This window comes from Mauremys mutica, chromosome 2 (genome assembly GCF_020497125.1).
Source record: "Mauremys mutica isolate MM-2020 ecotype Southern chromosome 2, ASM2049712v1, whole genome shotgun sequence".
Classification (NCBI taxonomy): Eukaryota; Metazoa; Chordata; order Testudines; family Geoemydidae; genus Mauremys; species Mauremys mutica.
Window position 1 is genome coordinate 12886204 of NC_059073.1, and position 16948 is coordinate 12903151.

The window sequence follows — 16948 nt, forward strand, 5'->3', positions numbered from 1 at the left end:
AAGAGATTTCAGAGCTCCACTTCCTTTAAGGGATTATGGAATATAGTTTAAAAAACAAGATTAAGAATATCCACTTTCTTGTCTTCTGTGTTGAGAGATACAGGAAAGCATATTGTGCCCTTTTTATTCCAAGAAAACTGAGTTCATTTGACTTGCCATGCAGTTACAGCACTAATAGTCATTGCTAAAGGCATCTGCCTTTCAGCTGATACATTAATATTTAGCACAGCCTAGGTAGGACCCTCATTGATAGCAGCCTCCTACAATAGCACTTATGTGCGCAGTTAATGTATGGCAGTAATCGTAATTTTGAATTTGTGATTATATTAGAATTTATTTAGCAAGGTTCTGTAAAGCCTTAATATGTTAGTGTGTCTGTAAGGTGAAATTTTAAATAAGCTTTATAAACAACATTTTCAAAAATACGTATACCATGCTGTTTGACACTAGAAGAATGCTGGAGTAGCTCGTATTATGTGAGTGTCTCATGAGGAAAACCATAGCAGAAACATATCACAGTGGAATCATCCACATTTCTTTGCAAATCCTCAATGGCTTTTGTTGAGCTTTGCTTGGTGCCATTGTAAATGAGCCTATTTAGCACATGCAAACCTATGCAGCATTTTCATTAATACAGCACAACTATAGGTGATCTCTGCTACATCATGAAGTTTCACCTACTGTAAGCAGTTTCTATCTGCAGTTGTTTCACCTCTGTTAATGCAGTTGATAGCATCTTCAGGAGTAGGGATCTTTTCACAGTACATTATCAATGCACCTACATTTCTTTTTCTGAATGTCCCTTTGTTTGTGGAGGCCCCAGCAGTGAAGACTTTCCTTGTTAATCCACACAACCAAGAGAAATGCTAAGTAATCTGCTGTCTTTAATATGGGAATTATGATGTCAGATTTTTTTTTAATTCTGACTCATTTTCTCTAAATCAGACATTTCTGAAAGACTTTAGAGGTGAAGTAATTACATGGTTTATAATGCAATATGAAAATATCTGAATAAAATAGATTAAACTATAGTTTGTTAGATTTGTCCAAAGTGGGTAGCACAATTTGTCTCCATTCCTTTATTCAGAGATGACACTTCTTCCCTTTAATTCCCAAATCCTCCTTCTCAGCATACAACTTTCTTCTCAATCTTTATTTTAATCCTGTAAACAAAAGCCAGTGCTACACTGTTGTGGTGTAATTGCCTTTTGCTAGACTTATTTTTGTAGAAAATTTATGTAGTGTTGTTAGTTCCTCTGAGCTAAATACAGGCCTCTAGTAAAATCTGTGCAATTACAAGCATAAATTAATGCTGCCCAAGCAATATCGATTTGCTCTGTGTTCAGGCTGGCCCAGGTGTGGGTACAAACCCCAGGCAGTTACCTGCTGAGACTGTTCATGCCAGCAATATGAGCAGTTCCCAAGGAGTGAACATGTGGAGAGGTTCAGGAGCACCTGACCCAAGTGGGCCCAGCAGTGTTTGAGCTCTTTGGCTTCAAGAGGAGACTGAAGTGGGGTGCAAAAATTGCATCCCACTTGGCTACCTCTTTTCACACATTAGAGACAGCCTGAATTTAGCCCAAAGAGTGTGTTTTCTGTATGACAACTGACTTTCTTTTCTATTCCAGTTTAAAGGGGAGGATTGTCTACTGTGAAATGTGTAAATCTCAATTAGAGATTTCTCTCTTCTTCAGATTCATTTTTAATTTGTCATGACATCTCTCTCTTTTCTTCTTTATCCAAAAGCTGAGATCATTTTTGCAAGTAAGAAAATACAGTTTGGATCTGGCCTCTTTGATACTCTATGCTTACCAGCTTAGCACTGCACTTGCCTACTTAGAGAGCAAAAGATTTGTACATAGGTAAGATTATATCTATATGACAACCTTCAATTTAAGGAAAAGGGTTCATAGATTATTACAAATATCTGGGCTGGCAGAGTTGCTGGATATAGATATATTCGCTAGATGGAAATGTTTAAAGCACAGATCAGCACTCTTTAATAGTTTCAATTATTTTCTTGATTTCCCCAATAAGAAAAGTGTGTCACATGTGGAACAGTATTTTGAGACTTTTAAAAAGCCACTTGTATGTGTGTTTACATCAGCGTCATGTTAGAACTTCATGAATTTTAGAGAATCCACTACAAAAATACATTTCTGACATAGACTGTCAAGGGTGACACCTGCTGGGCCTCAGTTATATTGACTTGAAGTATGTGCCTGGTTTTAGTCAGAAGACTGGGTTGCCAGCTGCTCTGTTGCTTTGCAATGCCAACACTTTTCAAAGCTGCAAGTCAGCTATAATCTTCAAAATATGAAAAATCAAATCTGAGAGCGCAACAGGCTCATCCTGAATTAAAGAACAAGGAAAACAGAAATGTTTCTGTAACGGAAATGCCTGTGCTTAACCAACAAGTGAATTTTAAAAACACATACGAGAGGGGAATTTTAGTTTAAGTAAGTTGAACTTAGTTGTGTAGGACATGAAACAGGCCATAAGTCCTTCATCTCTGGCACTGTTATATACAGCCAACAATTTTCTACATGCAGATTCCATGTATGTCAGTTTGGACTTAAGCGTTCTGTTTGTATAAGTGTATAAATTATGTATGTTTAAGTGACATATTATCTTGTAAATGGCAAGGCCAGTGAGGACAGAGATAGGCACTAGAATTTTGACCAAGTGGCTGTGACTTTATTAAAATCTCTATCAGCAAAAAATATGTAAAGGCAGCTTGTCCTGGCAGCAGTGATTTTAATGGAAGAAAGCAGCTACTCCAAGCTGCCACTGGTTTTCACTCACCTGCTTCAGTGCTGAAAGCCAAAGCTCCTAACATGTCCCAGGCATAACTAGCCCACTTGAATCCAATGCCTGCTGTCTCATATAGGCAACTGCATGAGAAAACCTCCAGACCTTGCCATGAGAACAATGGCCTCCCTTCAAATCCAAGCCCTTCCTGCAAAGAACATGAGTTGATGCCTGCTTTACAGGAAAGACATTACCCCAATTCCTGACCTCTGTGATATCAAGGACTTTCCCTTCCCCCCCGCTTCCCCAAAGAATTCTATTCTAGCTGCTAAGGCCTAAATTATGGTTCCAGTGACTGTGAAACCTGCATTTATTCAACAAATAATGTGTGCCGATGCAATGTGATAATTGCTTGTGCAAATTGCTGGTTAACAAAAGCTAGAAATAATGCTGGTCCTGAAAGTGTCTCCACCCCTTTTCCCAGAGTGATGCAGAATGCGATAATAACATTATCACATAAAAGTTTAATTACTCATACGGGCCATATTGTGACTTCAGTCTTTCTGTGATTGTCATCAGTAGACAATCCTGTTGGGTATCATTGGTGGTATACAACTCTAACTTTGTATTCTTGGCCCAAACACCATAATTAAAAATGTAGTTTGGTTCGCTCTACCGAGTGAGTTGACACCTCTGGTCTGTAACAAAGGTTCTGTTTTTAAGAAAACCTGAATCTACAAAACAAATGACTATAAATAATAAATTTCTGGTTTGTTTGGCAGGGATATTGCTGCTAGAAATGTGCTGGTATCCTCCACTGATTGCGTGAAATTAGGTGACTTTGGTTTGTCCCGATATATGGAAGACAGTACTTACTATAAAGGTAAGGAGTCGGTACTTAATGGACCTAAATTACAGTGGCAGGGTTGGGATTCTTCTTGCAGGTCAGTGAGCTGATTTGACAATCAAAGTAGTTGAGTGTATGCTAAGGAGTTGAAAGGATCAAAACAATTAGTTTAAGGAAATCTGGTTAATTACATAAAAATACAAAGTAAAACAGTTTAACATGGAAATAAATTCGCACATAGAGCTGTTTAAAAAAATTACATGGTTATTTAAATAGGTGAAAGACAGGAAATTCATTTATGGGTATAATTCCAGTTTGGGGGCAGCATTATACTGCTTTTTTTGCAACTCTTAAGACTTGTCTGCACGACCATTTAGTTCGCAGCAAGCTGGAGTGTGAATCTACCCCACACTAGCCTGCCACGCACTAACTGCCCATGTGGACCCTGCCGATGCGCACTAAGAGTTTGTTAATGTCCTTTAATCTGCTCCCATTTCAAAGCAGAGTAGATGAAAACCCACTAACGAACTATTAGGGTGCATCAGCAGAGTCCACCCAGATGGTTGGGTCCACAGGGACAGTTAGTGCACAGCCAGTGCGAGGTAGATTCACACCCCACTTTGCAGCAAATTAAATGTTCATGTAGAGTATCATGAAGATTATCTGCGGTTTTGAAACTCATTTAACATATGCCCATATTCATGCCACAGCCCAAGTACCTGAGGGCGAGTTCCAGGGGCCTGCAAATTGTTTTCAGTGAGTTTGGGACAGAGATATTCACTACACAAAAGGTTTGAAACATACATTTTTTTTCCCTTTGGGATTTCCCAGACTGAAGTTGATGGCTCGAGCTCCGATGTGATGCCCCACAATGCATGATATATAGCAGGGGTCTCAAACTTCATTGCAGCGCGACCCCCTTCTGAGAACAAAAATTACTTAATGACCCCAGGAGGGGGCACCGTAGCCTGAGCCCACCTGAGCCACACTGCCCCAGGTGGGGGGGGCCAAAGCCCAAGCCCCACTGCTCTGGGCAGGGGGGCCAAAGCTGAAGCTCAAGGGCTTCAGCCCCAGGCAGGGGGGCTGTAATTGAGCCCCACAAACCAGGGCTGAAGCCCTGGGGTTTTGGCTTCGGCCCTGGACAGTGGGACTCGGGCTTCAGCCCAGGGCCCCAGCAAGTCTAAGCCAGCCCTGGTGACCCTGTTCAAAGGGGGTCACAACGCACTCTGGGGTCCCAACCCACAGTTTGAGAACGGCTGATATATAAGGACCCTGACAGAATACAATTTGTTTTTATAGAGGGTCAAGTAAATAGGATTTTTAGTGATAGGGTGCACATTTAGGAACAATGTTTATAATTATTTTTCTCTCTCAATATGTAAAAATATTTTACATGTTTCTAAATTTGCACCATACTTTAAAAGCGCCTTACCTGGCCCCTCCCCCCTGTTCTCCAGTAGGGCTCCTGGTGTCTGTGATGTCCCATAATAATGTGAACAAAATACCTTCGTCTACTTTCTTACAAAGGTGAAAGGAGAAATTTACCTGAAACCATCAAATATTTGTTGCATTGTTTTAAATTTAGAACAAACAAGCTAACTTTTTCGTGGTTCAATTTAAAAACAGTTGTTCCATATGTGAGATTGTGTATGGCAGCTTCAAGCTTGGTACAAATAATTGCTAATTGTAGTAGTTTAAATACCTTCAGATAAAAAGCATTAACTTGAAACAGGAATGGAGAAGCTCATCCAATGTATGTACGTTTAGGGTACATCTGTGCAGCCTGTGGTAGTGAGTCTCAGAATCGAGGTTGACAGAGTCAGGCTTCTGAGGTTAGTGCTACAGTTCTTAAAAGAGCCATGTAGACATTGTGGCTCAGGCTGGAACTCAGGCTCTTAAGCCCACCCCTCCCCAGGCTTCAAAGTCCAAACCACATCATCTACACCTCTATTTTTAGCAGTATAATGCTGATCGCTGTGTAGCTATAGCCTTAGCAGCAAATCCTGCTCTTCCTTTTCAGTCACACAGGGACCTCCCTCCAGTAAAACTACGGTGGTTCTGTTGCAAGGGAGATTGCAGATTTCCATGACTTCTGTAGAGGGGGTGAGGAACCCTCTGAAATGGTGCTGGATGAGTCTGTTCACAACACTGCAGGTCTACTAGCCATTATTTCTTCCTCACCCACTCATTCTTACAGGAAAGAAGGTGCAGGAGCCAAAGGGCATCCACGGAGGTTTCTTGTACAAAGCCTGACCGAGTTGTTTGCTGGAGCTAGGACTTGGCCCTAAATTATTTTATTGAAGAACATCTTTACTGAGAGCTTATTAGCTAAAATAATGGCCTTTTTCTCTCATCTCTCCATAGCTTCCAAAGGAAAATTACCTATCAAATGGATGGCTCCAGAGTCAATCAACTTCCGACGTTTTACCTCAGCTAGTGATGTGTGGATGTTTGGTAAGTGAATACGGATGAATGTTTTCTCAAATGCACTTTTGGAAGAGAAGATAATTAATGGTTCCATTTTTATTAATGGAAACTGAACAATTTCCAATTCCTCTCCAATGTTTGTTTTACTTGTCTCGAAATCAGACTTTTTATTGGGTACTTTATATCTCTCCACGCTTTTTCATTCTGTAACTGTGGGCCTGATTCTCCTTGATCTTAAGGCCCCTTTTCTCCACTCCTAACAGGTGGCCTTAACGTAAATGAAAATAAGACCCATAGTCATAACAGGAATTTCTTTTTCTTACTTTGTTTCTTTTTTGTCTTCTAGTATAATTGTGCTGGTGTTCCTTTATCCAGCTGTTATTTGCACTTACTGCTTTCTTATTTTCACAACTTTTCCCTGTGTTATGGGCTCCCTCAGTGAATGTCCTTGCTTTTGTCTTCTTCCTTTCCCAGTGTTCAGTTCACCCTTGCTCTGGGTATTTTTCCTCTGTTGTCTTCAGCCCTTTAACATTAGCCATGAAAGAGGAATTAGCAGGATATTTAAAGTGATTTTGAATGTTGAAAAAAAGCCTGAAATTGAATTAAGTCCATTCACCTCATAAGATTGGGCCGAGATCCAAATCTTGTCCTGGCTTTCTCTCCCTCCCACTCTCCACTCACTCTGACTGTGGTTCCAGCCCCTTTTGGTGCATATAGCTCCCCTCATCACTTTGTCTCCTGTCATCTTAGAAAAGACAAGAGGTTGAGTGAAAAGAGGAATGTAGGAATGCCTCCCATCTTCCATGATCCTGTCCCCTTCACTATGCAAACCATTCCTGTTTTTGCACCAGTCTGATCTCCCAGTCTTGAATACTCAGCTCCACAGACCAGACAAGCCATGACAGGCAGAGAAAAGGCAAGCAGGGTATGAATAGCAAAAAGTTACAGGAGAAAAAATCAGCTTGTTCTCTTTAAAACAAAAGAATTCTAAGTAATATCAAGCAAACCTGCATGTGATTTATCAAGATTAATGACTGTTTTGTTGAAAAACAGAATCCCTAATTGCAAAATAAAGTATCTTTTCCATCTGGCATAGAAAAGCAATGCAGGTGGAATACCCCAGCTGCTCATAGGCCCACAGGCTATCTCTTTCTCATTACACATTTAACACAGTTTCAACAGAAACTACATTTTGGTACATAGTTTCGACAGAAAAAAGCTGAACAAATGCCGATAATAAAACACCGTCAAAGTATAAAAATACCACATACAAGTCAAAACAAGCCAGTGTAAAGTAGACACTGAGACTAGCATTATGAAAAAAATGTAGACTTGAATATGAGCAACCAGTCTGACTTAAAAGAGATAAAAAGTAGTTAAATCTGAAGCCTTTCAAAGTTGTCTGCTTGCGATGAGCTAGATGCAAGTCATACTTCCTCATACATAGTCCTGATTAGTAACACATCTAATTTTATAGAAGCTACCTACTTAGAGAGAGAGTTAACATAGCTCAATATTCTTTTCTGTGGTCAGCACGTAGGTAATATGGTGATAGGTTCTACATAAAAAGATAGATTAGCCACTCTATTTCTCAGCCAAGAGTGGGTTGTGTTTGGTGGTTGTGTGTACTGGACAAAGTGCGTTGGAAACTTCATTAAACTGCTAATACATGGTAATTACTAACCATGGCTATTCTGGAGAAAGGACTGTTTATTTTACCCACCAGCACTGCGCTTCAGTAGCAACTCGATTGTCTTAAGCTTTAACGTGGAGTTTGTTGTTCAAGAACACAGATTTTGGTTATTTGCTCACTTTAAGAAGTTTCTTGCTTTTTGTTTCCAGGTGTGTGTATGTGGGAAATTTTAATGCATGGAGTAAAGCCCTTCCAAGGAGTGAAGAACAATGATGTGATTGGTCGAATTGAGAATGGTGAACGGTTACCAATGCCTCCAAACTGCCCTCCTACTCTCTACAGCCTTATGACCAAGTGCTGGGCATATGACCCCAGCAGACGTCCCAGGTTTACTGAACTTAAAGCACAGCTCAGGTAGGGTGGGTTTTTTTTAATTATTATTTCTTTGATTAGAAATGTGATTTGATTGTGTCTTTCGTACAATCATTTTCTTTCCAAGGAAAGTACAATGCCTAGTGTGCTAGGCTAGGGCCTTTAAAGGACTGAGTTGCTGTTAGAGTATGGTAAATCTAAACTGTCTCCACTTAAATCAGAGGAATTATACTTGACACTAAATCCAGTGTAATTGAGATCCAAAGCTGGCCCCCCAAAGGCTGTATTAAGAGTGTGTTTATAGGCATAGGTAGGTATGTTAGGGATCCTCAAAGTTAGAGGTGGAAAGAACTTGCTAGATCATATAGTCCAGTGGTCCCCAACCTTTATCGTCTGGCGCCCACCAGACGAAGAGCCACAGAGGACCGTGGCGGCAGACGAGCCTCCGCCGAAATTCCGCCAACAAGTGGCAATGTCAATAGGCGTTGCCGCCAAAATGCCGATCAGCGGCATTTCGGCGGCGACGTCTCTGGATGCTGCTGCTTGTCGGTGGCATTTCGGCGGATGCTCGTCCGCCGGCCAGTACGCAGGCACACTTAGATGCCCCAGGCACCACGTTGGGGACCCCTGATATAGTCCATCTCTCTTAAGACAGTACAGAAATTTCACTTTTCTTTTAATTACCCTGGTCACAGTTTTCAGACTTGAGTGCCTTGAGTTTGGCATCTAGGGAGGGAATTTTCAAAACTACCTAAGGAATTCTGGAGCACACATTCCACTGAAAGTCACTGGGATTTGTGCTCCTAAACCCCGAGGTACTTGAAGGTGTCCACTCTCAATACATAGGTAGGCTCCTAAATAAAAGTGGCCTGATTATCAGAGGCACAGAAGGCCCACAGTTCATCCTGTTGAAGTCAATGGGAGCTGCTGGTGCTCAACACTTCTGAAAATAGGCATCTGTTATTTAGGAATTTGGAAAAAAATGTAATTATATGCCTAATTTTAAGGCACTCAAGTTTGAAAATTTTGGCTCCAGTTTATTAAAGATTGAGATCTGCAGGTACAAATATCCTTGAAATTAGAAGTAGACTGGAATTCTGATATGAAATCCTAGAATCTCCTCATAAGGTACACCATAGTAACAATCCTTTATTATTGATTCTATTATCAATAAAGCATCCAGATCTGAATGCAGCAGTGTTGGTGACACTGTGGTCTTTCACAGAGTTAAACAGAAATTAGGCACAATTCCAAGGAAAAACTGGTATTTCCTATGAAAAATGGGGGCAAAAAAAGAGTTCAGAAAGGAATAGCTGGTGAAATGGGGGGTAAACAGTCAATTACATACCTTCTTTAGTGTGTAAGTCTCACAGTGACTGGAAGACATTCCCAGGAGACTTGGGCAGATAGCCTCAGCTGTATAAGCATTGGTCTCTTACATTCTCATTTAGTTCTGTGTGTATTTTCATTTGATGAATACTTTAGTGCTTCTCAGGGGTACCCAGAGTTATGAGACACCTCGCTACCACCTGCTCTGAGTCTGAGGAAGCCTGGGCTGTGCCTCCTGGGGGGCAGCTATCCAGCATGTTAATTAATGCAAATCAGTATGGGTTTACAGTTAATGCAAATTAACATGGGTTTATGGACAATAGAGCCTGTCAAACTAACTAGATATTTTTTTAAACTTTTGTATGCAGTTTGATTTGATACCACGTGGCATTTAGATTTAAAAAATTAAAATGGTATAAAATTAACATATCCCGTGTCAAATGGATTAGAAACTGGCTAACTGATAGGTCTCAAAATGTAATTGTAAACAAGCAATTGTCAGCAAGCAGGTGTTTCCAGTGAGAACCCTTAGGGATCAGGTTTTTGGCCTTACACTACTTAACGTTTTTATCAGTGACCTGGAAGAAAACATAAAATTATCACTGATTAACCTTTGTAGATTACACAAAAATTGAGGGAGGCAAACAGTATATGTTTTAATATGGCTGAATGTAAATGTATCATCTAGGAACAAAGAGTGTAGGCCATACATACAGAATAGAGGACTCTGTCCTGGAGAGCAATGACTCTGAAAAAGATTTAGGGGTCATGGTTGATAATCAGCTGAACATAAGCTCCCCAGGTGATGCTGTGGCCAAAAGAGCTAATATGGTCCTGGGGTGCATAAACAGGAGACCCTCTAGCAGGAATAGAGGAATTATTTTACCTCTATGTTTGCTGCTGGTGTGACCACTGCTGGAATACTGTTTCCCATTCCGGTGTGCACAATTCAAGAAGGATGTTGATAAATTGGAGAAGGTTCAGAGAAGAGCCAAGAGAATGATTAAAGGATTCGAAAACATGCCTTATAGCAATAGACTCAAAGAGCTCAATCTATATAGCTTAACAGAGAAGGTTAAGGGGTGACTTGATTACTGTCTATAAATATCTACATGGGGAACAAATATTTAATAATAGGGCCTTCAGTCTAGCAGAGAAAAGGTATAAACCAATCCAGTGACTGGAAATTGAAACTAGACAAATTCAGACTGGAAATAAGGTGTATATTTTTGGCGGTGCAAGTAATTAATCCTCATTACGAAGAGTCATGGTGGCCTGCCTTAATGCCTAGACCTTAAGAACATAATTTTCTATATAGATACATAATTCCTCAAATATTATCTGAAATACATTTTGCGATGATTATGTTGACCAGTGGGCTGCTGACTTTTGGTAGCAGTCTTAAAGCCATCCTCTGGAGAACTATTATGCATATATCTGACTCAGGGGATCCCTGTAACATCCTCTGCATCCCCTCGGCCAATTGGCACCAACAGGTGCTTGGGTCACATATACTCTCTTGCGTTTGATAAAGCCATAATAATTATTTGCCCTCATATACAAGCTGTGCTTATAATTCCACCTATAAAGTTAACTGTCTCTGGCCTTTGGTTAATCACTTAACCACCCTGTATTTCACTTTCCCCATCTGTGAAATGGGGATGCTACTTCTGGTATATTACTGGAATTTTGTAAGGATAAATTATATATTTGTAAAGCTCTTTGTGATTCTCTGATGAATGATGAGGGGTGCTTATTTGTATAATAAGAAAATTAATTATCTTATGTATGATATACATTGAGAACCTATTTACAGTGTAGTCTGCTTTGTTTTCCTGTCTCAAGATAAGCTTTGGAAACCAAATTTGATTTTTCAAGACCTTTATTTCATTTATCTTTACAATATTTTTACTTCTTAAACCTTTCACTAATATACCGCTGAATAAGTATGTGGTAGAGTAATACTTATATATATGTAAATCTTGACAAAATATTTGCAAAGATCCTATTAAATTGATCCAAAACGTCCTGCCTAAAATGTTATATATTCAAATTAGCTCTACAAATCTGAGAACGTCTGGTGAATAATTCAGTGCTGGATAATTTAGTGTTGCTTTTCTTCTCAACTCCACATTCTGTTTTGTGGCATATTTTATTTTCATAATCCAGCTTTTGCAAGCACTGAAAAGTTAGGAAAGCATATATCGGGGTGAAACATTAGCAATTAAAATATAAGCTATGCAAAATTCTGATATAAATTAAGAATCCCTCTCCTTAGCTAAATGGAGAACTTTAGTCCTGATCTCTGTAATATTTTAATAGCATAGTATTAGTTTGGGTTCCTCTTCTACTCTGTTTTTGTATAAAGACAAGTTTGCAGATGACACTAAACTGGGAGGAGTGGTAGATACGCTGGAGGGTAGGGATAGGATACAGAGGGACCTAGACAAATTAGAGGACTGGGCCAAAAGAAACCTGATGAGTTTCAACAAGGACAAGTGCAGAGTCCTGCACTTAGGACGGGAGAATCCTATTCACTGTTGCAGACTAGGACCGAATGGCTAGGAAGCAGTTCTGCAGAAAAGGACCTAGGGGTTACAGTGGACGAGAAGCTGGATATGAGTCAACAGTGTGCCCTAGTTGCCAAGAAGGCTAATGGCATTTTGGGCTGTATAAGTAGAGGCATTGCCAGCAGATCGAGGGACGTGATCATTCCCCTCTATTTAACATTGGTGAGGCCTCATCTGGAGTACTGTGTCCAGTGTTGGGCCCCACACTACAAGAAGGATGTGGAAAAATTGGAAAGAGTCCAGCGGAGGGTAACAAAATTAGGTAACAAAAGAGTCCAGCGGAGGGGGCTGGAGCACATGACTTATGAGGAGAGGCTGAGGGAACTGGGATTGTTTAGTCTGCAGAAGAGAAGAATGAGGGGGGATTTGATAGCTGCTTTCAACTACCTGAAATGGGGTTCCAAAGAGGATGGATCTAGACTGTTCTCAGTGGTACCTGATGACAGAACAAGAAGTAATGGTCTCAAGTTGCAGTGGGGGAGTTTTAGATTGGCTATTAGGAAAAACTTTTTCACTAGGAGGGTGGTGAAGCACTGGAATGGGTTACCTAGGGAGGTAGTGGAATCGCCTTCCTTAGAGGTTTTTAAGGTCAGGCTTGACAAAGCCTTGGCTGGGATGATTTAGTTGGGAATTGGTCCTGCTTTGAGCAGGGGGTTGGACTAGATGACCTCCTAAGGCCCCTTCCAACCCTGATATTCTATGATTCTATGATTCTGTGTTTAAGTAACCACTTTTTTCTTGAAATATCCCACTATTGCCCTACCGCTGGTGCAGCTCCATTGGTGGAAGACCTGTGTAAACTAGCTCCCAGTGCTTGAACCATTATCTTGTCAAACCCCGCTTACAGCAGTTCAAGACAATTAAAAATACCAGCAGCTTCCAATTACTCCTGGGGGAATTCTGCACCACTGCGCAAAGCAGAATTTTGCAGAAATTAATGGGGTTTGCGCATAATTTCCTTCCCCCCCACAGAAATGGGCTGCAGTGCTGCTTACCACCACTAGGGGCCCAGCTCACACACAGAAGACAATGGGGAGGGGGAGTAGAGAGTTCCTAGCAGCTGCAGTTCCCTACATGCCCTGAGAGAAGGAGACGGTGGCGTGCAGGAAACGCACAGGATCCCTGGGCAGTAGGGGGATGGGCATCTGGGTTCTGGGAGGGAGGGGGTGGACGTCTGGGCTCTGGGGGCCACAGTTGGACTCTGGGGTAGGGTTGCCAACTTTCCAGTTGCACAAAATCGAACACCTCTGCCCTGCCCCTTCCCCTAGGCCCCACCCCTTCTCTGAGGCCCCCGAACCCACTCTCTCCATCCCTTCTCCCTCCATTGCTTGCTCTCCCCCACCCTCACTAATTTTCACCAGGCTGGGACGGGGGGAAAGGGGGGTTGGGGTGCGGGAGGTGTCTGAGGGCTCTGACTGGGGGTGCGGGCTCTGGAATGGGGCTGGCAATGAGGGGTTTGGGGTGCAGGAGAGGGCTCCGGGCTGAGGCAGGGGGTTGGAGTGGGGGGGACTCTGGCTGGGGTTGGGCCAGTGATGGGGGCCTTGGGGTGAAGGAGTGGGCTGGGACAAGGGGGTTGGTGTTGGGGGGGTGCAGGAGGGAGTTTGGCTGTGGGGGGGACATGGGGTTGTGGTGTGGAAGAGGGTTCGGGGTGCAGTTTGGGGTGCCCTCACGCCCACAGGCGGCACACCCACAGCTCCCATTGGTCGCAGTTCCCAGTCAGTGAGAGCTGTGGAGTCGGCACAAGGGGCGGGGGCGGGGCGTCTGGGATGGGGGGGCATGGTGGGCTCTGGGAGGAGGTTGTGCAGTGTCTGGGGTGGGAGGTGCTCACGACTGGGCTTGTGGGGGGCGGTTTGAGTGTATTGGCTGTGGGGGGCCTCGCAGCTGGACTTGGAGGAGGGGCTGTGAGTTTCTGGCCCCCCAGCTGGACTCCTGGGGAGGTGGCAGCAGAGAAACAGGAACTGGGTTGTCATAGGAGTTTCTTTAACTCTCTACTCCAGAGGGGATTTGTGTGTGTGTGTGTGTGTGTATTGTTATAGACATACTTGCTGACAGGTATTTTGAAATAAATTACAAAATAATTACTGGGGTGATTATGTAGTGTTATTTTGACAAATAAAATTTGAGAATTTTGAAGAATTTTAAAATATTGTGTGCAGAATTCCCCCCAGAGTAGCCAGTGGACTAACTACACTAGCACTCCTATTGTTACTACCACAGTGCTTGAAAGTGCAATAATTTTATATAACTGGTAGAAAAATATAGCCCTTGCCCCAAAGAACTTACAGTCATAATATTATATAAGTGGGAGTTAACAGTACAGAAAGGAGGGGATGTGGTGCTGATCGTACTGATGAACCAGAGTTACAGCAAGGAGATAACACAAGAAGATAACATGGTTACACGGTTTAGATATATGTATTAAATTGTATTGTCGACAACTTCTTGTGAATGTGAATGAGACCTGAGTCTTAAATGATGTAAACAAAGAGAAAGCAATGGTCTAGTAGACCAGAATTTAGAGAGTATCCCATGGGTAAGGGGAGAAGTGAAGCTGGCCAAGACTAAGAGGAACTGTGGAAGTGGGGAGTGAGGAAGTGACGCTGAACTACAGGAAGTGAGAAGTCAGTAGAGCTCATGAAAGCATGGGGAAAAGAGGAGAAATTAAGGACAAGGGCAGAGGAAAGGTGCCAGAGGATAAACTGCAGCTATGATGGAGATTAAATAGAGAGGAGAGAGTTGTGGAGTTGAAGTCTGTTGTTCCGCCAGGGCTGAGCAACGTGAAGCAGCCAGTAGGGGGAGAGAGCTCTCTTGCAGCTCCAGCATTGATGACCGTTGGCTGCTGGCAGATCAGCAATTGACTGAGGAGTTGCTCTTCAGCTTCACAAGGGTCCCTAGAGCTTCTTTGTGCTCCACAAAGACAATGCCTGCCCTTTAATCATTGCAGTTGCTGATTTCCTTACAGTGACACGATCTCGGACAATTAGAGAAGATCATGTTTCAAAACTCATTCCCATGAACTTGCAAAAACAAGCCATTTCCCTGTTGGCTCTTTGTGTATGTGCTGTTGCTGCTCTCTTCTGGATACCTTCCAGATTAGCTTTTGAAGCTGAGGGCCATGTTAGTTCTGTACTCTGGAGCCAATGTTATAGTGACACCGTGTTCCTCTTTATTTTGATGACAAAAGTCTACTGCTTTGTGAAGAACAATATTTTTCTTCTCCTGCATCTGAAATGGCACTGATGGGAGCATTAGCACTTCTTGTATACTCCGTTTTTTATCTGATGTTTTACCCACTTCATATCCTTTTGTGATATCTGGTTCTCTCTTTCTAGTTCCAGTTGGCCCCACAAATGTTATTTGCTGCTGCCCATGCCATGTAGACAGCAAGATTCTTATAGTAGTAATAATAATACTTAGCCTTTTTTATAGCACTTTATGTTCAAAGCACTGAATAGACATGAACTAATTAATTCTTAGAACACACCTCAGAGGTAAGCAGATAAATATTATCCCCATTTTTAAAGATGGAGAGACCTGCACACAGTTAGTCAGTGGTCAGGATGAAAACCTGGGACTTGTTGACTCACCATCTTGTGCTCGATCCTCCAGACCAGGCTGACTTTCTGTAGAAGAGATACTGAGTCCTGTGCTGCACATTAGACAAGAGTTATGCAACAAGGACCCCTGAATAGGGCTAAATGAACCCTCAAATCATAAAAGCATAGAAATCTACAGCTGGAAGAAACCTTGAGAGGTCATCTAGTCCAGCCCCATGCACTGAGGCAGGACCAAGTATAGACCAGCCCTGTCAGGTGTTTGTCTAACCAATTCTTAAAAACTTCAAGTGATGGAGATTCCACAACCTCCCTTGGAGGCCTATTTCAGTGTTTAGCTATCCTTATAGTTAGCTTTTCCTGACATCTAACCAAAATCTTCCTTGCTGCAGATTAAGACCATTACTTTGTTCTCCATATCCACTGAAAGAAGGACAAAATTGATAACCATCCTCTTTATAACAGCCCCTAACACAGTGGTTCCCAAACTGTAGGGTGTGCCCCCCAAGGGGGCATAGAGAAATGTTTGGGGGGTGTGGCAGGGCCCAGGCCAGCCCCCACTGAGGGCGAGGAGGGGGTGCCACCCAGCCCTCCTCTGCCCCCATCTCCACTCCGGCCCCAGTCCCAGCCACAGATCCGGCTCTGGCTTCAGCCACTGGCTCCCGGCTGGAGCTCTGCTCCTCGCCGCAACCCCAGGCTTCTGGCCCCGACCATGGGCCTGCTCCTGATCGCAGCTCTGCTCCTGGCTGAGGCTCCAGTTGCACTGCCAGCCCTGACCCTGGCCCCAGCTCCCAACCATGGGTCCCTGGGGGGCGTAGACAAAAAACTTAGGGGACCGCTGTCCCAACATATTTGAACGCTGTTGTCAAATCCCTATCCCCCACCCATCATTATTCTTTCTCAAGAATAACCACGGCCAGCTTTGTTAACCTTGCTTCATAGGTCAGGTTTTTTGACCTCTTATCATTTTTGTTGCTTATTTGGACTCTCTCCAATTTGTGCACATTGTAAGTTGTGGCATCCAGAACTAGACACAGTACTCAGCTGAGACATCACCAGTAGGTGGAACAGTTAGTTCCTGTGTCTTACATACAACACTCCTGTTAATACGCCTGTTGTGGGGGGGTAGTTTTGTCCAAGGCCAGCAGTACGTCCTAGTGGCAATACTCCAGGCTGTGTCACCCAGTGGCAAGAGTCAGTGGCTGCCTTACCTAGCAGCCAGAGTCAGTGGCAATGTTGCCCAACAGTGAGAATCAGTGGCCACCTTGCCTAGCATTTGGAATCAGTGTCAGTGTTGCCCAGTGGCAAGTCAATGGCTGGGGGTGAGTGAACCTGGATCCACCTTGGTCCACTGGGTTCCAACCCAGGGCCCTTCAAAATAATGATCTCAATATGTGGCCTAGGGTGGGCACCTTTACACCTGTTTCCTGGGTGACTTCCCGCCCCTGCTTCTTTTCCCCCATCT

At 42.8% G+C, this 16948-nt stretch overlaps 1 protein-coding gene across 8 annotated transcripts in view; it reads left to right on the forward strand.

Annotated features, from left to right (window-relative positions):
- The window catches only part of PTK2 (protein tyrosine kinase 2), a 377826-nt gene that overhangs the window by 294653 nt on the left and 66225 nt on the right, over window positions 1-16948 (forward strand). For all 8 annotated transcript variants that reach the window (XM_045007657.1, XM_045007659.1, XM_045007653.1 and 5 more), the window contains 4 exons: window positions 1747-1862; window positions 3534-3634; window positions 5963-6052; window positions 7868-8072. In XM_045007657.1, the coding sequence (XP_044863592.1) occupies window positions 1747-1862; window positions 3534-3634; window positions 5963-6052; window positions 7868-8072 (512 nt within the window). The remainder of the gene's footprint in view (window positions 1-1746; window positions 1863-3533; window positions 3635-5962; window positions 6053-7867; window positions 8073-16948) is intronic.